The sequence below is a fragment of the Zingiber officinale genome, chromosome 10A (assembly GCF_018446385.1).
Source record: "Zingiber officinale cultivar Zhangliang chromosome 10A, Zo_v1.1, whole genome shotgun sequence".
NCBI lineage: Eukaryota > Viridiplantae > Streptophyta > Magnoliopsida > Zingiberales > Zingiberaceae > Zingiber > Zingiber officinale.
The window spans coordinates 20,407,336-20,433,471 of NC_056004.1; the positions used below are offsets into that span (position 1 = coordinate 20,407,336).

Below are 26,136 nucleotides of genomic sequence, written 5' to 3' on the forward strand. Positions count from 1 at the left end.
AGAGCAGATAGAAAAGTTATGCTGACACACGCCGTAGGCCACTTGAATTCCAAGTAGGGGATTCAGTTTTTCTCAAGGTTGCTCCTATGAAGGGAGTGATGAGGTTTGGCAAGAAGGGCAAGTTAAGTCCTCGCTATGTAGTACCCTACCTGATCACAAAAAGGATTGGGAAAGTAGCATACAAGCTGGACTTACCACAAGACATGTCAGCAATACATAATGTATTTCATGTCTCCATGCTAAAGAAGTGTCTCCATGACCCTAGCCAAGTGATTGAGCCTCAGTCAGTGCAAATTCAGGAGGATCTTAGCTATGAGAGCAGACCTACACAGATAGTTGACAGAGAAGTTAAGAGACTAAGGAATAAAAAAGTGCCACTAGTGAAAGTCATCTGGCAGAACCAGAAGCACGAGGAAGTCACTTGGGAGCGTGAGGACAGTATGAGACAGAAATATCCAGAGTTATTCTAAGTTTGAGGACGAACTTTTTATAAGGTATGGGGAATTGTAACAACCCAAATTTCCTCGATTCGAGTCCTAAAAGTAATTTAAAAATATTTAAAAATAGTATAGAAATATTCTAGGGATTTTTAGAAATTTTTAGAGTATTTTTATGTAATTTTTGGAGGTCGTTTGGTATTTTTACTAGACGAAAGAAGTTTCCACAAAAAATGTCCAAGCCGAGATTCGAACTCGTGACCTCCGGCCGAACCAATGTCTTAAGCGAATTCGGCTGACCAAGTGTGTAGGCGGGCTATGCTAATTAAGGAAGGAGCGAAATATATTTATATGGTAATAGTTAATAGAATACCTAGTTATAAAAAGGAGAACTTAGGTATTATTCCGAAATCAAAATCCCTCGCCTCTCCTCTGCTCTTCCCGTGCGACGGCGCCGATTCTGCCCGAGCGAAGAAAAACGAAGCCTAGCTTCGTCTCTGACGGTCGGCCAGGGTTTTCCGAGGGGTTTTCTTCACCTCCTTAAGGTCGTCTCATCGAGGGGAGCACGCGGGCACAGAAGAATCACCGAGAGCTCGAGTTTTCCTGAAGCCCTAGCTGCATCTCTTTGGTTGTAAGTCCAAGAACATCTCGGTAAGTTGCTACTCACCTTCAGTAGGATAGCTTCGAGGTTTATTCCTTGTTCCTTGCCTTATTCCCGAAGCTTTTCATGAAACCTTAGAGCTTGCTTATAGATGATTTGAATCCTAGAAGTTAAATGGAGAAATCTATAGGTTCGGTTGAAGTTTTAGAGATGTGCTTGTTTTCTTCATGTAGAATGAATTATGAACGGATTTGGAAGTTGGTAACCCATTTCCTTTGAGGCGTTTTGTTGGTTGTAGCAGAATTCAGATTTGATGCTTCATCTTTGGTTGCTAATGCCCTCCAAATTGTGCTAGCATAAATTAGATAGTTTGTAGCAGAATCAACAGCCTATATGTAGCATTCCAGTTTTAGTTTCCCTTGCCACCTTAGGCGCATGAGCAGATTTTATTAAGCTTATTGTACAGATTTCATGTGCAGATTTCATTTACCCTTAGCTGAACATGTGCAGATTTTCATTTATCATTAGTTGAACGTGTGCAGTTTTTCATTTGCTATTAGTTGGGCATGAGCAGTTCTCTTTGTTTTGCTGTGTGCGAGCATGTTTAGTTCTTTGTTTTGCTGTTTAATTTTCCTTACTATTTGCTGAGCATGAGCAGTTCTCTATGATTTATGTTTATTGTTGCATGCTTAAAGAAGTCAGATTTCCTTTTCTTTGATTTATTCTATTGATACATGCTTAAAGAATCCTGTTGCTCTATAAAAACTCTAGGATCTGCTTGTAGGTGGAAAAGATAAGAGTTCTATTAAACTTTTTTTTGGGGATTATGAGAAGTTATGAGTAGAGAAAAGACCAAGGTCTAGTTAGAAAAGATAACAAGTAATTTAAAGTAAGAGGCTAGTACCCGACTTCCAAGGTTGTCGTTAAACAAATCCAGGTGACCAATTCCAAGGTCTTGGCCCTGGTAAGACCAAGGTCTTGGCCCTGGTAAGACCAAGGTCTTTACCCTCATAGGACTGGAGGCTCGCTACCTCAGTCTCTATTAGAGAGTGCGCATTTGATACTAAGCCTGGGCCCAAGAAAGAGAAGAAGAAAATTAAATATTAAATTCAAGTATAAGGCTATAAGTAAATTAGACAAGTATCACCTATGTTTTGAACCAGCAAAGTTTAGCTCTTATAATTCTAAGCATACAATATTGGTTTTCATTTGCTTTCCTTATGAGTTTATTGAGCATGATTAGCTTTATTTCCAGCATGCAGATTTATTCTTGTATATCATGAGTATGCAGATTATTTTAGTGCCTTGCTATTAGATGAGCATTTGTAGCTTTTCTTTTTAGCATTTCAGTTTTAGCATCCTTTGTATCTTATGCACTTTCGAGTTTTTGTGAGATAGTTTAGTACTTACTAAGCATTTCGCTTATAGATTTATTTTCCTCCTACTGCAGATAAAGGAAAAGCTAAAGTATAAAGAGGGAGGCGACAAGGAGGATGCGTGATGGATGGTGTGTGATGTTGAACTATGGAAGCCTCGGGACTTGGCTAAGAAGTTGTTTAGAGTCATTCTTTAATGTTATTAGAGAAGTTGAGATTGTTAAAGAGTTGTTTCCTTTTTCTTATGTTGCTAATTGAGTCTATTCCGCATTGTTAGTTTGGTTGTTGTTCCCACTGTTGGAGCTTTATTCATTTGCTATTACTAGAATAGTTTTTTTTAAGTTGTTGTGTCCTATTACTGCGTGGTTGTGAAGTATATATACCAGTCGCATGTGGCTGATGATTTATTTTGTATGTATTGATGATTATTGTCACCGGTACAGGGGAGACTCTGCCGAAATTTTTCGGTAGGAACTTCTCTGGGGCCGTGATAAATTTAAGTGTTGCTAATAATAGCATAAGTAACACTAGTAAGTAGAGTAATAGTTAAGTAATGGCCACCTTTAGAGAGTAGCAAGGAAGGTGGGTCATTACAGTTTAATTATCTGTGATTTATCCCGGTTATATGGCGAGTCAAACCGGATGGTTCAATGTGCATGTGTTAAATTGGCCGATTCGCAAAGTGGGGTGTTGGGTCGTCACTCTTCGCGTGTTAAGTGGAGCGTGAAGCGGCCGCACAACTACAATTCGAGTGTCAACTGGAGTCTCCACTTCTAGTTCCAAGTTCGAGGTAGACGGATCGAAGGCCTTAGGAGACCCACCTCTACGCCCTAATTCCGCCTCCACCTTCCCTCAAGCCAGCTCCCGTCGCTTGCCCGCCGCCTTTGTCGCCCTTCTCCTCCCTTACACTCCCCCTGTAGCGATCATTCTTGGTTCTTGTCTTTCCCTGACGACCTCCGTCTAAGTTCATCAAGGCGCACGCAATCGGCGTCGCTGCCCTCCTCTTTGTCCTCTCTCAAATTTCATCCTTCTCTCTGTCTAACTCTGTAAATTGTAACCGCATGTCCTCTCTCTCTGTATCACTGTTTAAATTGTAACTTCCCGTCCTTTATCTGTCTCCTCTACTCTTTCATCCTTTCTCTGTTGTCTCATAACCTCCCGTCCTCTATCTGTCTCTGCTCTGCTCTTTCGTCCTCTCTCTGTTGTCTCGTAACCTCCCGTCCTCTCACTCTCATTCTTCTTTTATATGTATCTGTCTCCTTTCAGCTGTCACTCCATCTTCCCATCTCCCTTCTGTAGTCATGGCAGCCATGCTTTTTTTATACCAATGAATTAGTTATTTGAATGATCGGCTAACAGATTTAGAAAGGATGATGGGTATTATGGAAAGAACTAACCGTCTTGAGACTGAAGTGAGGAACATGAGAGCTGAACTGGGCAATATTCGAATGCAAATTGAGCAAATAAACGCACGGATGACCACAATGGAAGAAGAACAGGGACAGCACGAAGCCCATATAATGGATATTGATACGGTGCATGAAAGGGGGGTCAGGCGGATGACGTGGTCAAAGGTCAAGCCCATGAGACGGTCAGAAGTCTAGCCCCTGTGGAGGTCAGAAGTCAAGCTTGTGTGGTTAGGGTCAAAGTCTCAGCTGACATGGCAGTCAAAAGATAAGATTATAAGTTGGACAAGATCCAGCCTCGATGGCAATTAAGGACAGGGCCCACAGGCCAGGTAAAGGCGCAGAAGGAAAGGCCTCTGGCGTAGAACAGACCTGGTTTACAGGATGGGACGTACAAACCATGGATTATAGAGGACAGAAGCAGGTCGGTATACAGACCTGGCTTACAGGATGGGGCGTACAAATCATGGATTATAGAGGACAGAAGCAGGTCGGTATACAGACCTGGCATACAGGTCGGGACATACAAATCATGGATTATAGAGGACAGAAGCAGGTCGGTATACAGACCTGGCGTACAGGTCGGGACGTGTGAACCATGGATTACAGAGGACCAAAGCAGGTCGGTATACAGACCTGGCGTACAGGTCGGGACGTGCGAACCAGGGATTACAGAGGACAGAAATAGGTCGGTATACAGACCTGGCGTACAGGTCGGGACGTGTGAACCAGAGATTATAGAGGACAGAAACAGGTCGGTATACAGACCTGGCGTACAGGTCGGGGCGTGAGAACCAAATATTATAGAGGACAGAAACAGGTCGGTATACTGACCTGGCGTACAGGTCGGGACATGCGAACCAGGGATTACAGAGGACAGAAGCAGATTGATATACAGACCTGGCGTATAGGTCGGGACGTACAAACCATGGATTATAGAGGACAGAAGCAGGTTGGTAGGTGATGTCTACCAAGGATACGGATCGAGACTTCTAGCCTTGTGGCACAGGACATATGGACAAAAGCGTACAGGTCGGGATGTGCCAACCAAGGATACAGGTCGGGACTTATAGCCTTGTGGCACAGGACACAGGGGTAAAAGCGTACAGGTCGGAATATGTCAACTAATGATACAGGTAAGGATTGATAGCCTTATGGCACAGGACGCATCGACAAGGAGTGCGGGTCGGAATAGACAGAATCGAGCTAGGGCATATAGGTCAGGTCGGACGGAATCAGACTAAAGAATGCAGGTGGGGTAGATGTAGTCAAGCTAAGATGTAAAGGTCAAGTCAGACGGAGTCAGACAGAGCCACATAAGTTTGGAGGCAGGATAAGCGGAACCAAACTAAGGCATACAGGTCGCAATACAAGGTGTGATAAGAGGTAAGGCAGGTCGGGAGTTTACAAGATAAAACACGTAGGACAACGCGGGAGGCACAGGTCTGGATTCGTGAAACGGTAAACACAGGATAGCTAATGGCCTATGTTCACAGGTAGGGGTCGGCAAGTACAAAGACCCAGCTCAGGGATCATAGACTGAAGAGGTCGGGCACTACACGATAAGCAAACAAGGGAATCGTAACCACCTATCAGAGAATAATCAATGTCAGGGAATATGCCAACGGTCGGGGGCTCATTACCCCTTTGATTCTTCCGCCAGCCTATAAGAGGAGGCCACGTGTCATTCACTGCCAAACAAAGCCTGACACCTGCCAGATTCCAGAAGCACCCGTTGCAGTATAAAAATGGATGTTTTGTCCCTTACGCAGGTACGCTCACTCGTCATTTCTTACTCGTCTTTACTTTTCGTCATTTCTCTGTACTTCTGGGGAAAATGTACCTGACTTGAGCGTTGGAGGGCCTGACTAGGGGACTTTTCCCTAGTTTCTAGTCTCTAACAACTCGGGTGCTCGTCTGAGTGTGCGCAAAGCCCTAACGTCATCATCCTAGTCATCATCCTTCGTCATCCGCCCGTGTGAACCCTTCCGAGGGGTGTCAGATCGATCGAACTTCTAGGTGACTCTCCGTCAACCTCTAGTACACCGAGCCCCGCCTTCATTCGACTCAGCTTCCGGACGGGATAAAATTTGGCTTCATCTGTGGGAACACAACTACCTATTCTGGAACGTGAAGATGGAGGAGTCTGGTCGCATCAACGTCACCATGACTGCAGGAGAGTATGAGCTCTTCAAGGAAGCCAAGAGGCGAGCGGCCTCAGAAAAACAAGCAACCGTCTCGCGACCGCGCCAAGCTCCTGAAGCCTCCAAGGAACCCATCCCTGTTTCGGATCGGAGCTCTAAGAGAAAACAGCCCGAGGGGTTTCCCTAGGTTCCTTATCGTGAACCTGACCTAGGGTATTATGAGCCAGGACCCCATGGCCCCAGCCTTAAGAAAGAACAACCTCAAGTCTCTATGGCTGAGAGTTCCCTACCCTGAGACTCGAGGAAAGGGAAGGCTCTCATCATACCGAAAATGCTCCCAGAAGATCCGGATGAGAAAGTACCCTTCTCCGTTAGGATTTTGAACGAAAAATTACCTAAGGGCTATAGGGCCCCGTCGATCGGGGAATATGATGGAAGCAAAGACCCAGAGGATCATCTACATAAGTTTAAGAATGCAGCTTTGTTGCACCAATATAGTGATGCTGTCAAGTGTCGAGTTTTCTTAAATACTCTATCTGGTTCGGCACTAAAGTGGTTTGATGAGTTACCACAAGGATCCATCACATGCGTCTTGGATTTCAAGATGGCCTTCCTTCGTTATTTCGCTAGCAACAAAAAATATCAAATGACGGATCATTGCCTTTTCGCTCTGAAGTAAGGGTCGACCGAACCTTTGAGAAGTTACATCAACCGCTTCAAACAAGTGGCCCAAGACGTCCCCACAGCCACTTCAGAGATACTGATGAGCGCTTTCTCCCATGGATTAGGAGAGGGAGAATTCTTTAGAGATCTCATCAAGAATCCCGCTCGAAATTTTGATGAGATGGTGGAAAAAGCCGCTTGCTATATCAAGGTGGAAGAAGAACAGGTGGCCCAGAGGAAGGCCGAGAGACCACCTCCATCTGTCAATAAGCCGGAAAGAAGGATACCTCAACCACCCCCTCAACCTCTTCCGCGCGCTCGAGGAGCCAGGCCTACCTTTCAGCCCGGTCCGGAGGTTAGACCGGCCCCCCGAGTCACAGCTGTGCACGCTCCCCGACCTGGACCGTGGAACACTTGGTATTGCACCTATCATCAATCTCGTACTCATGACACTAATCATTGTTTTCAGTTCACACGGGACTCTAAGCGGGTTGCCGAGTTAGGCTTACCTCCGCCCGAGCTAGCCCCTCAAGTACTCAAGATGATTGATGAACAGCGAGCCGCGGCTGGACAAGTAGAGCAACCTCGCCCTGACCTAGACGGACCCAGTACTCATCAACCTGGTCGGGGGGAGAACTGCAAGCAGTGAAGGAGGCCGAGAATAGAGGCAACACCGTCGTCCGAGAGATTGGCATGATCTCTGGAGGGCCAACCGATGGTGATTCAGGGAGAGCGCGCAAATCCCATATGCGTCGCTTGGAGGTCCACACCGTGGGATGCAGCCAGGAGCAGGCTTCAGGCCCTGTCATCAACTTCGGGTCGGCAGACCTGGAAGGTCTGGAGCTGCCTCATGACGACACCCTTATCATCAAGGTCATTATTGCCAACAGCCGAGTGGCCCGGGTTTTTATGGATACCGGGAGCTCAGTTAATATTTTGTTCAGAACCGCATTTGAGGAGATGTAGATTGATGCCATTGAGCTACAACCGGTGGTCACTTCTCTATATGGCTTCACCGGTAACGAAGTGAAGGTCATGGGCCAGATCAAGCTAGCTATATCTTTGGGGAGTGAGCCACTGCTCAGGACCTGGAGGATGTTAGAGTGTATACTAAAAGCCTAGCTTTTGGTATAAATATTTATCTAGAAATAAGAATCACATTGGTCAAATGTCTACATTTATGATAAATGTAGTCGTTCAATTAATTTATATTGTAGATAACATGGTGTGTGGTGTCACACAAAGAAGATCATGTTATCGGTTCCTTATAAATTATAAACAGTAGCTCACGACCAAGATGGAAAGGAACAAACCATTGGAAGGTCGTAGTGTAATTAGGTATTAGTTTATCTTAACTATATAATTACACTAGTACACTTAGAGTGTATTGAGTAGGATCATTTGAGGTCGTTCCTTTTATACTGACTTAATGAAGGAACAAAGACCTCAGTTATTATGGAAGTGTGTGCTCTTAATCCTAATATAATAACAAGCACATATATTTGATATTTATTTCTTTAATTTATCAATGGGTGAGATTTAGTTCGATGAATCAATAAGCTCGATAAGTTGGGAAATGATATCACTTATTGTGTGTGTTGTTGATTATAGAAGGAAACTGTGTCCTAGTGATCTAGGTTGAGAATGTCCCCAAGAGGAGCTCATAAGGATTGTCATGTTAAACCCTGCAGGTGGACTTAGTCCGACATGATGATGAAGTTGAGTGGTACTACTCTTGGAGCTAGATATTAATTAAGTGAGTTGTCAGTAACTTACTTAATTAGTGGACATTTGTTATCTTAAACACAGGGAGACTAACACACTCATAATAAGAAGAAGCCCAAAATGTAATTTGGGATTGGTGCGGTAGTTCAATAATAGTTCTTTAGTGGAATGAATTATTATTAATGAAATTAAGTTGTGTGTTCGGGATGCTTAATTTCATCGGAGACCAGAATCAATTCCTCCTCTCGGTCCCTATCGTAGCCTCTAGTATATAGAGATTTATACCCACCGTGATACCCACCTTCTTACCCATCCAATGGGGCCGGCCAAAGCTAGCTTGGAACCCAAGCTAGGGCCGGCCAAGACCAAGTGGATGAGTCATGTAGGTGGTCGGCCAAAGCTTGGGTCCCAAGCTTAGGTGGCCGACCACTAGAATATTAAAAGGATTTTTATTAAAATTATTTCTTATGTGGATATCATGGTTTAAAAATTAAAAATTTCCTTTTATAGCTTTCTACAAAAGATTAAGAGAAGAGATTAATCTCTTTCCTTATTTGTAGATTAAAAGGATGGTTTTAATTTTTGGCTAAAACTTTTCTTATTTGTAAATCATCTACATGTTTAAAAGAGAGTTTAAAATTTGAAATCTTTCCTTATTTGTTGATTACAAGGTGGATTTTAAATTTTAAGAAAACTTTCCTTTTTAATCATGTTCATGATTTAAAAGAAAGTTTAAAAATTAAATATTCTCTTTTATAAGTTTCTACAAGAGATTAAGAAAAGATTTGATATCTTTCCTTATTTGTAGATTAAAAGAGATTTTAATTTTTAGAGATAACTTTCTTTTTATCCACATGTTTAAAAGAAAGATTTTAATTTATTAAATTTCCTTTTATAAACCAATCATGAAGGGATTAAATTATTGGAGAAATTTTATAAATTTCCGGAAACAAATTAGGAAGTTTTAATTCTTGTTTTAATTAAAACTTTCCTTGATTTGGGGCTTGAGGTGGCCGGCCATTGTATTTGAAAAAGAAAATTATTTTTAATTAAATAATTTTTCCTTTTCAATGGAAAAAGAATTAAGGAAATTTTTATTAAATTTTCCTTATTTGCCAAGACCAAGGATTATAAAAGAGGGGGTAGAGAAGGCTTCATGGTTAATAATCTCTATTCTTTTCCTTCCTCTCCTCTTTGGTTTTGGTGGCCGGCCCTATTTCTCTTCTCTCCTCTTGTTGGCCGAAACTTATCTCTTGGTGGAGCTTTTGTTAGTGGCCGGTCAAGGAAGGAGAAGAAGGAGAGAAAGCAAGCCTCGTTTCTAGCATTCCTTGGAGCATGGTGGTGGTGGCCGAACCTCTTCATCCTAGAAGAAGTTTTGATGGCCGAAACTTGCAAGGAAGAAGAAGGTGCTTGGTGGTTCTCATCTCGGAAGATCGTTGCCCACACAACGTCCGAGGTTAGAAGAGGAATACGGTAGAAGATCAAGAGGTCTTTCTAAAAGGTATAACTAGTAATTTTTCTTTCCGCATCATACTAGCTATTTTTGGAAATAATACAAAATACAAGAGGCATACGATTCTAGTGTTTCGAATTTGTTTTCGATATAGTGTTCTTTTGTTTTTCTTTTCCTTGTGATTTGATTGTTCTTTTCGGTTAACCTAAAGTTATTTTAGGAAATTAAATATTAGCTTTCCTTAAAAGGTTTTGTCTAGTCGGTGGTGGTTGCTCCCATATCCAAGAAGGTCATGTGCCTCGCCACATCAGTACTGGGAACCAATTTTGGAAATTAATATTTAATGGAATTAATAACTTCGGTGATTTGGATCAAACGTGTTAAGTTCCGCAGGAGATCCAAGTCAAAACCTAAAAGAACAAATAGATTAAGTTTTGGATCAAACGTGTTAAGTTCCGCAGGCAATCCAAAATTTAATTTAAAAGAACACATGGTAGCTAGGAAAAGGTTCATCCCTTTGTACAAAATTTTTGTACAGTGGAACCTCTAGGTTTTCCGAGTAGCAACCAACAATTGGTATCAGAGCTAGGGTTTTGCCTCTGTGTATTTGGTATTAGTTTAATTGTGCACATGTCATACATAATTTAGGCAGGTTAATAGTAGGATGTGCTAACTTTGTGGATGCATGATCCAACTATTATGGCTTATAGTTATTATGTGTGTGATTGGACCCTTGGACATGTCAAGGGCATTTTATAGTGTGTGCATGATTGTATTATAAAATACAGCAGGAGCTGTATTTAGTTTTATTAGGATTTTATTTTTTGATCTAGTTACATGTACATTCCTTTTATGGAATATAGGATCGATGGATGTAAATTTTATTTTATGTTCGATCTAGTTTACATGTACATTCCTTCGAGGAATATAGGATCGAAAAATGTAAAATTCTATTTATGTCGCGGATCGAATCTTGCAAGGCGTGGAACCTTTTGAGGATCAGAGGCGCAGCGGAACAAGGAGCAAGATGGATGCGACAACTAGACCCTGTGGCGGTGGCCAAAGATGGCAGCAGCTAGGGTTGACAACACACGGAGGACAACAAGAGATAAAAGCCATAATAGTTGAAAATTAGATTTTCTATTTATTGCTTTTATATTGTGCTGTGTGTGCATGTTAGTTTACATATTTAGTTGGCTAGCATAGTTAAAATTCCTCATTTATAAATAACTAAGTGAGAGAGGGATTTTTAAGTAAATCCCATGGTCTCCATTACTGGTTTGTAAGTGATGCAAACAAGCTTGCGCGTTGGCTCTGAGTGCCTTCCTCCATAACGGATGAGCTTGTTTGTGGATCACTAGAACAGACTTCCATTTTTGGATGACTATAGGAAGTTAATTAAGAGCGTGTGATCTTCCCCAACGGAAGGGGCATAATCTTATTAATGGACTTAGTGTCAAGTAATGGTATACACTTAGACACATCTAATAGTATCCTCCCCATCGGAGTCACTGCTATTATTTGTGTGATCAAATGATACCAACTATTAATTTTATTTGTCAAAAAGTTAGGTTGACAAGATAATAAAATTAATGGGTTAAAACCCTCCTTTTACAAATGTTGAATTTGTATACGTCAACACTAACGTGACATGCAAAATTCACGGTGTTTGAGGTGTTGGTGAATTTAAATAATATTATTTGAGGAATCAATATTTTTTAAATTCAAAAGTTTTTGACCAAATATTTGATCAAAGACAGATCAACTATTAATTTTATTCGTCATAAAGTAAAGTTGACGAGATAATAAAATTAATGAATAAAATCTCCTCTTCGATTTTGTATACGTCTACACTATCGTGGCATACAAAATTCATGGGGATTTTTAAGGAGTTGATCTTGACCAAGTATTTTTGTGATTCTTAGGATTTAAAATGTTTGTCAATCCCCTAGTAGTCATACTATAAGAAAGACTTAGTAATCCTAATTGTAATGATTAGAAATAGGACTTGGACATTAAGGTAAACTGTCTTCTTAGAACTAAGAACAATATAGGTGTATTTAATTCATTAGTTGAAACATGTTTAGTGGTGTTATCTACCAGAACCTGGAGTATAGATACAGATGTCATTAATCATGTCTGCAATTCATTGCAGGGTTCCAGGAAACCCGGCAACTAAATGAAAATTAAAACACTGTCTACATGGGCACTACTGTAAAAATGATAGCTGTTGCAGTGGGAGATGTTTATCTTTTGATAAGAATAAAACATGGATTTTTGAGTAATTGTCTTTACGCACCAAGTTTAGAAAGAACTAGTTTTCAGTTTCTAAACTATTCAAAGAACTTGATATTCTGCCTCTTTTAATAACAAAGTTGTTATTAAGAAAAAGAGGGAAGTTATATATTCTGGTACGTTGGTTGGCAATTTATAAATCCAATAACTCTCACGATGCAACAAATGGAAATTAGTAACACATCTTCTAACTTTAAGAGAAAGTAACCTTCGAAAATGAACCAATTATATCTTTGGCTTCTAAGGCTAGGTTATATTAACTTGAGTAGGATTCATTGGTAGCTGATGAACTTTTGGGTTCATTAGTAGTGGAAATCTTTCCAACCTACGAGTCTTACTTGGAAGGAAAAATAACCAAGAAGCTTTTAAGTCTAAGGGGTATGGAGTCAAAGATATATTGGAATTGGTTCATTCTGATTTGTGTGATCCTATGAGCATCCAGGCAAGAGGTTGTTTCAAATATTTCATCTATTTTATAGACAACTAATTGAGATACGGATATATTTACTTGATGTGCCGCAAGTCTAAGTGCTTTGATTAGTTCAAAGAGTACGAGGCTGATGTGGAGAAACGACAAAGTAAAAGTATCAAGACACTACGGTAAGATCGTAGTGGCAAGTACCTCTTGGGAGAATTTAGGAGTCATTTATCAGAAGTAGGGATTCAATCCAAACTAACTACACCTGGTACACTCCAACAGAATGGTGTAGGAAAAGGAAGGTATAGGACTCTTATGGAAATAAGTAGATTGATGAGTTATTAAGAATATTATCAAAATCATTTTAAGGATATACTCTAGAAACGGGAGTGAATATAGTACCTTCTAAAGTCAGAACTCTCTACTCATATAGAATTGCTGAATAGGCGTAAGCCTATTTCGAAGCATATTCGGATTCGGGTAGTCCAGCACATATGCAGAAGAGAGACAATGATAAGTTGGACAGGAATTCACTTGTTTGTGGGTTATCCTAGTAAAATGAAAGTAGGTTTATAGTCTTAAAAATCAGAAGGTCATTGTTAGCATCAATGACCGATTTTAGAAAAGGACTATGTAATAAACCATGTGCCCATAAGAAAATTTGTTCTTAAGGAAATAATAAAAGGCATGTCTAATCTAGTACCAACTGTATAAGATGAGATACCACAAGGAAACTGCAACACGTATCACAAATGATACACAATTGCAGAAAGTGTCTTGTCGTAGTGGGAGGGTTGTTAGGCAACCTAAAAAGATTCATGTTTTGGGAGAGTTTTTGGACTCGATCCCTGGAGGACATGAACCTGATCTCCGGACATATGACGAAACACTCCAAGATAAAGATGCAACATCTTGGCAAAGAGTAATGAATAACAGAATTAGAATATATGTATAAAATCTGGAAGCTTGTAGAACCACCAAATGGTGTAAAAGTCTTTGGGTGTAAAAAGGTCTATAATAGGAAAAGAGGGATAGAAAGGAAGGTAGTAACTTTCAAAGCAAGGCTTGATGAAAAAGGAAACTTTTTCACTGGTAGTCATGCTTAAGTCTATCCGGATTCTTTTATCTATTTGGCAAGTGGATGTCAAGACAACATTCCTTAATGGAAGTCTTGATGAAAGCATCCATATAAAGCAACCAGAAGGGTTCATTGCAAAGGGCTAAGAGCATCTTGTGTGCAAGCTCAATCAGTCTATGGACTGAGGCAAAGCTTCAAGGTCTTCGAACATCCGGTTTATCAAAGTAATCCAGACCTATGGATTTATTGAGTAAACGGATAAGTCTTGTGTATACAAAAGGTGTGATGGAAACGTGGTGGTATTTCTTGTACTATACGTAGATAACATTTTTTGTAGTTGGAAACAATATCAAAATGTTGTCAGAAGTAAGGGTATGGTTGTCCAAATAATTCGATATAAAGGACTTGGGAGAATGTATATATTTTTGAGATCAAAGTAATAAGGGATCGAAAGAAAAAATATATTTTACTTATCCCAAGCTTGATACATCGGAAAATCCTTGCTCGTTTTAAGCATGCAAAACTCCTCGAAAGGTTTCTTACCTTTTAAGCATGGAGTGTCTTTATCTAAAGAGATGCCTCCGATGACATCAAAGGAGATTGAGGATATGTAGGCAGTTCTTTATGCTTCGGCAGTTAGACAACCTAATGTATGCTATGCACGAGATCAGAAATCTGTTTTGCCAAGGGCATAGTTAGCAGATATCAAAGTAACCCTAGACAAGGACATTGTACTGCAGTAAAGCATATATTAAAGTATCTTAGAGGCGCTAGAGATTATATGCTAGCTTACAAGGCAGTTAATTTGGTCCCTGTGGGTTACACGAATTTTGACTTCCAATCGGATAGGGACAATAATAAGTCGACCTCGGGGTTTTGTGTTTACTTTAGGAGGAAAAGTCATAACTATGGAAGAGTGATAAGCATAGGTGTTTTTCTGGACTCCACCATAGAAGCTGAGTATATGGCAAGCTTCTGAGGTAGCCATAAAAGCTGAATGACTTAATTACCTCGAGATAGACTTAGATATGATTTCTAGTTTGTCCAAAGATTATTACAATTTATTGTAATAATAATGGTGCAGTAACAAACTCGAAGAAACCATGAGTCTATAAGGCAAGTAAACATAATAGAGCGCAAGTACTACCCAATACGAGAAATTGTATAACGAGGAGAAGTTGTTGCCGCCTAGATTGCATCAGATGATAACCTAAGGTCCTTAAGGCAAGAGCTTTTTGAAAGGCATGGGAATCAGATGTATGGCAGCAGATATGGCAGCTTAGTCTTTTAGTATAAGTGGGAGATTGTTAGAGTGTATACTAAAAGCCTAGCTTTGGGTATAAATATTTATCTAGAAATAAGAATCACATTGGTCAAATGTCTACATTTATGATAAATGTAGTTGTTCAATTAATTTATATTGTAGATAACATGGTGTGTGGTGTCACACATAGAAGATCATGTTATCGGCTCCTTATAAATTATAAACAGTAGCTCACGACCAAGATGGAAAGGAACAAACCATTGGAAGGTCGTAGTGTAATTAGGTATTAGTTTATCTTAACTATATAATTACACTAGTACACTTAGAGTGTATTGAGTAGGATCATTTGAGGTCGTTCCTTTTATACTGACTTAATGAAGGAACAAAGACCTCAGTTATTATGGAAGTGTGTGCTCTTAATCCTAATATAATAACAAGCACATATATTTGATATTTATTTCTTTAATTTATCAATGGGTGAGATTTAGTACGATGAATCAATAAGCCTGATAAGTTGGGAAATGATATCACTTATAGTGTGTGTTGTTGATTATAGAAGGAAACTGTGTCCTAGTGATCTAGGTTGAGAATGTCCCCAAGAGAAGCTCATAAGGATTGTCATGTTAAACCCTGCTGGTGGACTTAGTCCGACATGACGATGAAGTTGAGTGGTACTACTCTTGGAGCTAGATATTAATTAAGTGAGTTGTCAGTAACTTACTTAATTAGTGGACATTTGTTATCTTAAACACAGGGAGACTAACACACTCATAATAAGAAGGAGCCAAAAATATAATTTGGGATTGGTGCGGTAGTTCAATAATAGTTCTTTAGTGGAATGAATTATTATTGATGAAATTAAGTTGTGTGTTGGCGAACACGGATGCTTAATTTCATCGGAGACCAAACCAATTCCTCCTCTCGGTCCCTATTGTAGCCTCTAGTATATAGAGATTTATACCCACCGATACCCACCTTCTTACCCATCCAATGGGGCCAAGCTAGCTTGGAATCCAAGCTAGCGACCAAGACCAAGTGGATGAGTCATGTAGGTGGCCAAAGCTTGGGTCCCAAGCTTGGGTGGTCGGCCACTAGAATATTAAAAGGATTTTATTAAAATTATTTCTTATGTGGATATCATGGTTTAAAAATTAAAAATTTCCTTTTATAGCTTTCTACAAAAGATTAAGAGAAGAGATTAATCTCTTTCCTTATTTGTAGATTAAAAGGATGGTTTTAATTTTTGGCTAAAACTTTTCTTATTTGTAAATCATCTACATGTTTAAAAGAGAGTTTAAAATTTGAAATCTTTCCTTATTTGTTGATTACAAGGTGGATTTTAAATTTTAAGAAAACTTTCCTTTTTAATCATGTTCATGATTTAAAAGAAAGTTTAAAAATTAAATATTCTCTTTTATAAGTTTCTACAATAGATTAAGAAAAGATTTGATATCTTTCCATATTTGTAGATTAAAAGATATTTTAATTTTTAGAGATAACTTTCTTTTTATCCACATGTTTAAAAGAAAGATTTTAATTTATTAAATTTCCTTTTTATAAACCAATCATGAAGGGATTAAATTATTGGAGAAATTTTTATAAATTTCCGGAAACAAATTAGGAAGTTTTAATTCTTGTTTTAATTAAAACTTTCCTTGATTTGGGGCTTGAGGTGGCCGGCCATTGTATTTGAAAAAGAAAATTATTTTTAATTAAATAATTTTTCCTTTTCAATGGAAAAAGAATTAAGGAAATTTTTATTAAATTTTCCTTATTTGCCAAGACCAAGGATTATAAAAGAGGGGGTAGAGAAGGCTTCATGGTTAATAATCTCTATTCTTTTCCTTCCTCTCCTCTTTGGTTTTGGTGGCCGGCCCTATTTCTCTTCTCTCCTCTTGTTGGCCGAAACTTATCTCTTGGTGGAGCTTTTGTTAGTGGCCGGATCAAGGAAGGAGAAGAAGGAGAGAAAGCAAGCCTCGTTTCTAGCATTCCTTGGAGCATGGTGGTGGTGGCCGAACCTCTTCATCCTAGAAGAAGTTTTGATGGCCGAAACTTGCAAGGAAGAAGAAGGTGCTTGGTGGTTCTCATCTCGGAAGATCGTTGCCCACACAACGTCCGAGGTTAGAAGAGGAATACGGTAGAAGATCAAGAGGTCTTTCTAAAAGGTATAACTAGTAATTTTTCTTTCCGCATCATACTAGTTATTTTTGGAAATAATACAAAATACAAGAGGCATACGATTCTAGTGTTTCGAATTTGTTTTCGATATAGTGTTCTTTTGTTTTTCTTTTCCTTGTGATTTGATTGTTCTTTTCGGTTAACCTAAAGTTATTTTAGGAAATTAAATATTAGCTTTCCTTAAAAGGTTTTGTCTAGTCGGTGGTGGTTGCTCCCATATCCAAGAAGGTCATGTGCCTCGCCACGTCAGTACTGGGAACCAATTTTGGAAATTAATATTTAATGGAATTAATAACTTAGGTGATTTGGATCAAACGTGTTAAGTTCCGCAGTAGATCCAAGTCAAAACCTAAAAGAACAAATAGATTAAGTTTTGGATCAAACGTGTTAAGTTCCGCAGGCGATCCAAAATTTAATTTAAAAGAACACATGGTAGATAGGAAAAGGTTCAGACCTTTGTACAAAATTTTTGTATAGTGGAACCTCTAGGTTTTCCGAGTAGCAAACAACAGAGGAGCACCTTTATTGTGGTGGACTCGCCCTCCTCCTACAATGTTATTCTCGACCGGTCAACCTTACACGAGTTCAGGGCTGCCGTTTCCACCTTCCACCAGAAAATAAAATTCTCGGACGGTGAACAAGTTGGGGAAGTTAGAGGAGAGCAGAAAGTCTCTAGAAGATGCTACATCGATATGGTGAGGGTCGAGTCTCGCAAGGTGCAAAGAACTCAGGATGGAGCTGTCCATACCATCCAGGAAGAGCCTATGCCTATAGCAGAAGAGCCCATCCCCTACGAGGAGGTCCAATTATATGCTGAGCGCCCGGAGACTCTCACTCGCATATCAGGGGACCTACCGCCAAAGCTGAGAGAAGACCTGATCCAGTGCTTGATCCCAATAAGGATGTCTTTGCCTGGTCCGCCGAAGAACTACCAGGGGTCAAGCCAGAAGTAGCGGAGCACAAGCTACATCTCCTTCCTGACGCTAGACTAGTTAAGCAAAAGAAGAGGAACTTTTCAACTGACCAGAATAAAATTATCAGAGCTGAAGTAGACCAGCTCAAGAAAGCAGGACATGTCCGGGAGATACAATTCCCGTCCTGGCTTTCCAATGTTGTCTTAGTAGCAAAACTCAATAATAAGTGGAGGGTCTGCATAGACTTCCGGGATCTCAATAAAGCTAGTCCCAAAGACTGTTATCCTTTGCCTCGGATCGATCAGCTGGTGGACTCAACCGCCGGATGTGAGAGAATCTGCATGCTAGATGCCTATCAGGGGTACCATCAGATCCCTCTAGCCCCAGAAGATCAGGAGAAGGTCAGCTTTATTACTGCTGATGGTACTTTCTGTTATACCATCATGCCTTTTGGGCTCAGGAATGTGGGAGCCACCTATCAAAGGATGATGGACAAGATATTTCGAGAGCAGGCCGGGCGCAATGTAGAAGTTTATGTAGATGACATTCTCATCAAATCTCCCTTAGCTGCGGACCTGATAGCCGACGTAGAAGAGACCTGCAGCACTTTTCGGCAGTATGGGGTAAAATTAAATCCTTTTAAGTGTTTATTCAGAGCTAAGGGAGGAAAGTTCCTGGGCTATCTTGTCACCGAGAGAGGAATTGAAGCTAACCCAGAGAAAGTCCAAGCACTTCGAGATATGAAGGCTCCCCAGAATTTAAAGGAGGCTCAGAAGTTGGTTGGCCGGATTACAGCCCTGTCCCGATTCATCTCCTGATCAGCAGATAAAGCGACGCCCTTCTTCAAAGTGCTCAGAAAAACCTCCAAGTTCCAGTGGGATGAAGAGTGCAACCGGGCTTTTGAAGAATTAAAGACATATCTGGAGACCTTGCCTTCCCTGTTCAAGCCTGTCGCAGGAGAACCACTCTGGGTCTACCTGTCAGCCACTCCTGAGGCTGTTGGGGAGGTATTAGTGAAAGAGCAAGACCATGTACAAAGACTAGTGTACTTTTTTAGTCATCTATTAAAAGGAGCTGAGTCTCGATACACAGCTCTGGAAAAGTTAGTCTATGGATTGGTACTAATGGCTCGGCGTTTGAGGCCCTACTTCCTAGCTCATCCTATTACGGTCTTGACAAACAGCACTATGGGAAAAGCCCTTACCAATGTTAAGGTGGTTGGTCAACTTATCAAATGGACAACTGAATTAGGAGAGTACAATATCACTTATCAACCTCGCACTGCTATCAAAGCACAGGCCTTGGCAGATTTCTTGACTGAGGTTCATCAAGCTAGCCCAGACGAAACTTGGAAAGTTTATGTAGATGGATCAACTACATGACAAGGGAGTGGGGTTGGAATTCTTCTGATATCCCCTCAAGAAGATATTTTGTAGCTAGCAGTGCGACTAAACTTCCGAGCTACCAACAATGAGGCAGAGTATGAAGCTTTATTAGCAGGCCTGCAAGCTGCTCGGCATGTGGGAGCTTCCCGAGTGATCATCTATTCAGACTCCCAGCTAGTGACTCAACAGATAAGTGGTAACTTTGAGACCAACAGTGATAAGCTACAAGTGTATCAAGAGGCCTATTTGAAGATAAAAGGAGATTTCAAGGAAGTCACGGTCAGCAAGATTCCTCGAGCAGAAAATAGTCGTGCTGATGATTTAGCTAAAATAGCTAGCTCCTTAACTACTTGGGTATTGGATAGGTTCGTGGCCCAGACATTGCTCATAACTCAGATAGATCTGCAGAATAACCATGACAAGATTATCGATTGGAGGGCACCGCTGATTAATTGTCCTCAACAAGGTACCCTGCCCATAGATCCGGAACACGCTAGGCTAATCAGGAAGAAGGCTCACGCATACACCATAATAGGAGATCAATTATATAAGCGGGCATTTTCCAGGCCTTTACTTAAGTGCTTGGGTATAGAAGAGGCAGACCAGGTCTTGAGAGAGATGCATTTAGGATGTTGTGGCAGCCATGCCGATGGTCGAACACTGTTTAGGAAAGTGTTGCTGGCCAGGTATTTCTGGCCCACTCTACAGAAGGACGCTCAGCAATTGGTAAACACTTGCTTGTCCTGCCAGAAGCATCAAAACTTGATGCAACTGCCCACCTCGTCATTGAAGACCTCTATAGTCTCTTGTCCCTTCGATCAGTGGGGTATGGACATCGTCGGACCCTTCCCTATGGCAACTGGTCAAAGGTGATTTTTACTGGTGGCAGTAGATTATTTCTCCAAGTGGGTGGAAGCCGAAGCTCTGGCCAGGATTACCGAGCAGGCGGTTATTCAGTTTTTGTGGAAGAACATTCTATGTCGATTTGGCATACCCCATAAATTGGTATCGGACAATGGGAGACAATTTCAAGGTCGGAAGATCCAGGCTTGGTGTCGAGGGTTCGGCATTACTCAGGCATTCACTTCTGTGGCTTACCCACAAAGCAATGGGAAGACCGAGGTTATCAATCGAGAAATCGTGCGGGGCTTGAAGATTAAGCTAGATTATGTGGGAGGAGACTGGGTAGAAGAGCTGCAAAGCATTCTATGGACATATCGCACTACGCCTCGAGAAAGCACAAGCCTTACTCCTTTTCACCTAGTATATGGCGGTGAAGCAGTAGTACCTGTAGAGATTGGGGTGCCTTCAACCAGAAGAATGCTATATGACGAAGAAAATGTTGAGCGACGATTGACAGAGCTGGACCTCATTATCGAAACTCGTGAACAAACAACAGCTCGGCTATTCGCTTATCGACAAAGGATGCGGCAAAATTATGACAGAAAGGTGGTCCCTCACTTCTTTGGAGAAGGAGACCTGGTCTGGAAGCGAGTGAAACCCATGGGGGATGTGACTAAGTTAGCTCCTCAATGGGATGGGCCCTATAAGGTCACTAAGAAATTGTCGTCTGGAGCTTACTATTTACAAGATAACCAAGGTAGGAAGTTAGATCGGCCGTGGAGTGCTAACTACCTGCGACCTTACCAAGTTTAAAGAATTATATAAAGAAGAAGAGGTCGGGCTGTAAAATGTCTGTCGGACCGGGGCCAAACGCTGACCAGACAGCATAGTAAAAAGATATGTCAAAGCGGGGATTGTATATTCTAACATTTCTTTCAACAGACTAAGATATTTTAGCAAATTAAACCTCAAAGTGCAAGTGGTTGTGTGGGAAGTAAAATAATAAAGTATTCCACATGACATCTTTAAGTCATAATATGCGTAGGCATTCAGTATCAATCATTTAAAAGGAGCAAAAATATCATCCGGAATCTCTTGAAGAATTCAGTCATGATCCAAAAACTCGGCAGGAGGAGCGGAGTTCAAGTAGCCCTGTTCGTAGAGTTGACGCAGAGCCCCAGCCGCACCATAAATAACAACCGAGGAGAAACGTTGTCCCGCTTGTGCGTAAAATTCTGGAGAGCGCAGGTACAAGTCGCGGCTCTGTTTGCAGCGATCATTCTCCCCTTCCTTATAGATGGTCAGGGCTGTGGATGTCCCCTCTGCAGTAGCACGAGCCTGCAATAGTTTAGCCCGGACGGCCAGAAGCTCTGCTGCTTGAGACGCCAGCTGTGCCGCTTGGGACTCTAATCTTTTGTTCTGCTCTTGTGCTAGGGCTTCTTCGGAACGTAGTCTCTGGGTTAACTGGTCAATGGCTCGTTGATGCACCAAAGCTTGTTGATCCATGTGTTGCTGGTGCACGATATCAACCTGGCTCTTTTCTAGATGGGTATTCCTTTTGGTCAGGTCCTTTATTTCAGCTCTCAGGGCATAACTAGCATGCGCGGGGTCATTTAACTGAAGCTCCAATTCTGTTACCCTGTCCTGTAGCACCTTATTCTGGTAATGAGTGGCATGAAAGGATTGATTTATTATCAGAGATTCTGCACAAGCCTGGGACATAAAGGAAATATGTAATAAGAGCGGAGAGGATAATAGGCGCTGGAATCATTAAAGCTTACCTTAATATACAGTTCTAAGAATCTATCCATTTGGGCAGGCGGCGGCAACAGTTCCATCTGGTTCATACTTTCTTCCCATAAAGTGGCCAAATAGCCTTTCATTGTCAAAGTGCTGGTAGGAACGTCTTGCCTTGACCTTAGCCCGGCCTCAGAAGGGGTAGTGGTATGGTAATGGTGATGAGCAGGTGGTGGTGGCTGTGAAGGCTCAGCAGCTGAGCCAGAAGGAGCTGAAGGAGGCGCACTGGAGGGCTCTGGAGGTGAGGTGGCGGGTGAAAGACGACATGAGGGTCCAGCTTCGGTGCTCCGATGATGTTGCGGAGGTGAAGGTTGAGCTAGTGGAGGCTCGGTCGGAACCTCGGGAGGATTAGGAGGAGCATCTACCTGGCTCGGGATAGGAGTAGTCATGGCAACAGGAGGCGAAGGATGAGGAACAGGGGAATGGCCCAAGTTTCTGCTAGGATTGGTAGCTCTGCTGCGAAATCTGTGAGCCAAAGGCTGATCGTCTGAATCAGAATCCTCAGAGGGCGGTCGAGCCCTGCGCCGAGAAGAAGACGGTGTATCCTGACTCGAGCGGTCATTTACAGAACGTGCCCAACGAGCCGCTTGAGATGCTTCTCTGAAGGAAGGGCTGGCATAAGTTACATTGGCTGATCTTCTACCACGGCCGCGACCCGGGCTAGAAGTCGGTCGGGAAGGATTAACTGATTGGGGATGCTTTGGGGCGGATGGCCCGGTTGTAGGCGAGGCCTGGGGATGAACAGAGGCGGCAGGCCGGGAGGTAGACGAGGTCCTGGGACTAGCATAGGAGGTAGGCCTGGAAGTAGATGAGGCTCTTGGAGGACGACTGGGTCGGGGGTTTGCAGAGGCAGTCATACCAACCTGGGTTGAAGTCGAGTAGGGGAGCGACCTCCTCTCTAGGATGACTCGACCGCGGCGCATTATCTCCATATCGCTTAGAGGAAGAGGTTGGATTTCTGAGGCACGAGTTAAAACATCAGTTGTACAAGACAGAGTATGGGGTCAGCTACGGTAGGTAAAACAAAACGCATGAAGTCATAAAAGGACCAAAAGAAAAGCTTACCCAGGGAGTGAGGTGTTTCAGAAGTAAGGTGGCTCACTCGGAAATAGGACAACAATTCTTCAAATAATAAGCGCGTTAAGTTCAGCTGCCATACTGCTAAGCGAGATGAAGCCTCTATATATGAGGTATCAAGATGGAACTCCCCTAATTGTGGGGGTCGGGGGAAGCAGTGGTTGCCATTACAGAGGTCATTCCACTTCATGTGGAAATCGAATAAAGAAGAACTTGCTCTTCCAGTTCGTTTCAGGAGGTTGTAGGGGTGAGAAAAAAGCAGTTCGAATGCGCGGCTGGAAGCAGAATGAGCCTTCTGTTGGAGTGTATACTGAAAGCCTAAGCTTTGTAAACATTCATTATGAATAAAGAATCACATTTGGTCAAATTGTCTACATTTGTTTGTAGTAGTTCATTTAATTTATATTGTAGATAACATAGTATGTGGTGTCACATACAGAAGATGATGTTATCAGTACCTTATAAATTATAAACAGTAGCTCACGACTAAAATGGAAAGGAACAAACCATTAGAAGGTCGTAGTGTAATTAGGTATTAGTTTATCTTGACTATATAATTACACTAGTACACTCAGAGTGTATTGAGTAGGACCATTAGAGGTCGTTTCTTTTATACTGACTTTATAAAGGAACAAAGACCTCAGTTATTATGGAAGTGTGTGCTCTTAATCCTAATATAATAACAAGCACATATGTTTGATATTTATCTCTTTAATTTATCAATGGGTGAGATTTAGTTCGATGAATCAATAAACCCGATAAGTTGGGAAATGGTATCACTTATAGTGTGTGTTGTTGATTATAGAAGGAAACTGTGTCCTAGAGATACTAGGTTGATAATGTCCCCAAGAGGAGCTCATAAGAATTGTCATGTTAAACCCTGCAGGTGGACTTAGTCCGACATGACGATAAGGTTGAGTGGTACTACTCTTGGACTTAGATATTAATTAAATGAGTTGTCAGTAACTCACTTAATTAGTGGACATTCGATATCTTAAACACAGGGAGACTAACATGCTCATAATAAGAAGGAGCCCAAAAATGTAAATTGGGATTGGTGCGGTAGTTCAATGATAGTTCTCTAGTGGAATGAATTATCATTGATAAAATTAAGTTGTGTGTTCGGGGCGAACACGGGATGCTTAATTTTATCGGGAGACCAAAACCAATTCCTCCTCTCGGTCCCTATCATAGCCTCTTATTTATAGAGTTCTATACCCACCTATACCCACCTTCTATATCCACCCAATAGGGGCCGGCCAAGCTAGCTTGGGAACAAGCTAGGGCCGGCCTAATTTGGTGGCGGCCCTAGCTTGAACCCAAGCTAGTGGGGGCCGGCCAAATTAAATTAAAAAAGAAATTTAATTTTAATTTTTATTATTATGTGGAAGATATAATTTAAAGAGAATTAAAATTAAAATATCTCTCTTGTAAAAGATCTACAAAATATTAAAGAAAGAGATTAGATCTCTTTCCTTATTTGTAGATTGGAGAGATGTTTTATTTTCTCTTTAAAATTATTCACATGTTAATAAAATTAAAATTATAGAAATTTCCTTTTATTAACCATGAAGATATTTTTAAAGAGAAATTTTATTTTTTAAAATTTCCGGAAACAAATTAGGAAGTTTTAATTTGTTGATTGAAACTCTCCTAATTTGCTCTTTTTGATTGTGGCCGGCCATTACAAGTTGATTGGGAAATTTTATTTTATTTTTCTCAATTAATTCATGTCAAGGAAAATTAAGGAAATTTTATTGTAATTAAATTTCCTAATTTGCCTAGGCCAAGGAATATAAAAGAAGGGGTGAGGGTGCCTTCATGAGATACAACATCTATTATTTCTCTCCCTCTTTTGTTCCTTGGTGTGGTCGGCCATCATCTCCTTCTCTTCCTCTTGTGGTGGCCGAACCTCTCCCTCTCCCTTGGAGCTCTTGTGGTGGCCGGATACTACTCGGAGAAGAAGAAGAAGAAGGAGAGGAAGCTAGCATCTCTTGGAGCTTGGTTAGTATTTTGGTTTTCCTCCTTGGTGAAGTTTTTCCTTTGTGGCCGAACCTTGCTTGGAGGAGAAGAAGGTGGTTGGTGGTTTCTCATCTTGGTAGATCGTTGCCCACACAACGTCCGAGGTTAGAAGAGGAATACGGTAGAAGATCAAGAGGTCTTTCTAGAAGGTATAACTAGTAGTTTTTCATTTTCCGCATTATGCTAGTTATTTATGGAAATAATACCAAATACAAGAGGCTTACGTTCTAGAATTTCGAATATATTTTTCGAAGTTGTGTTCTTTTGTTTTTCTTTTCCTTGTGATTTGATTGCTCTCTTTGGTTAACCTAAAGTTATTTTAGGAAATTAAATATTATCTTTCTATAAAAGGTTTTGTCTAGTCGGTGGTGGTTGCTCCCATATCCAAGAAGGCCATGTGCCTCGCCACGTCAGTACTGGGAACCAATTATGGAAATTAATATTTAATGGAATTAATAACTTAAGGAGACTTGGGTCGAACGTGTTAAGTTCCGCAGGAGATCCAAGTCAAAACCTAAAAGAACAAATAGATTAAGTTTTGGATCAAACGTGTTAAGTTCCGCAGGCGATCCAAAATTTAATTTAAAAGAACACATGGTAGCTAGGAAAAGGTTCAGACCTTTGTACAAAATTTTTGTACAGTGGAACCTATAGGTTTTCCGAGTAGCAACCAACACCTTCTTCCTGCTGACGAAGGGTGAAGAAGCAGTGGAACAAAGGGGCAGACCAAGATAGCTCGCATACTTCACAGAGTACTACAAACCCGCAGAGGAGCCTTATAGAATTGGGTGTTAGTTGGCCCATGGGAATTTTAAAGTAGCGACATACATCAGAAAAGAAGGGGTGAAGAGGGAGACGAAGGTCGGCCGTAAACTGCTCTTTAAAGAAGGTGCAATAGTCATTGGGAGGGGCAAAAAATTGGTGCACTCCAGTTGGGATGATCACATGTGTGTTGGCAGCAACTTCGTAGTTATAATGCAGATCATCCAGGTCTAATTCATCGAAGATGGATGAGCCAGGAAAATACATCGCCGCCAGAGAAGACAGATGAGAGGAGGAT

General features: G+C 41.2%; 1 protein-coding gene across 1 annotated transcript; it reads right to left on the reverse strand.

Moving 5' to 3' along the window:
- Nucleotides 1-21,284: 21,284 nt before the first annotated feature.
- Nucleotides 21,285-22,909, reverse strand: LOC122026500 (MAP7 domain-containing protein 1-like). Its single transcript, XM_042585240.1, has 2 exons — nt 21,962-22,909; nt 21,285-21,893 (listed from the first exon to the last, which is right to left on the reverse strand). Exons 1-2 carry the CDS (start codon nt 22,907-22,909, stop codon nt 21,285-21,287), a joined length of 1,557 nt encoding a protein of 518 aa, XP_042441174.1.
- Between the last annotated feature and the right edge of the window lie 3,227 nt (nt 22,910-26,136).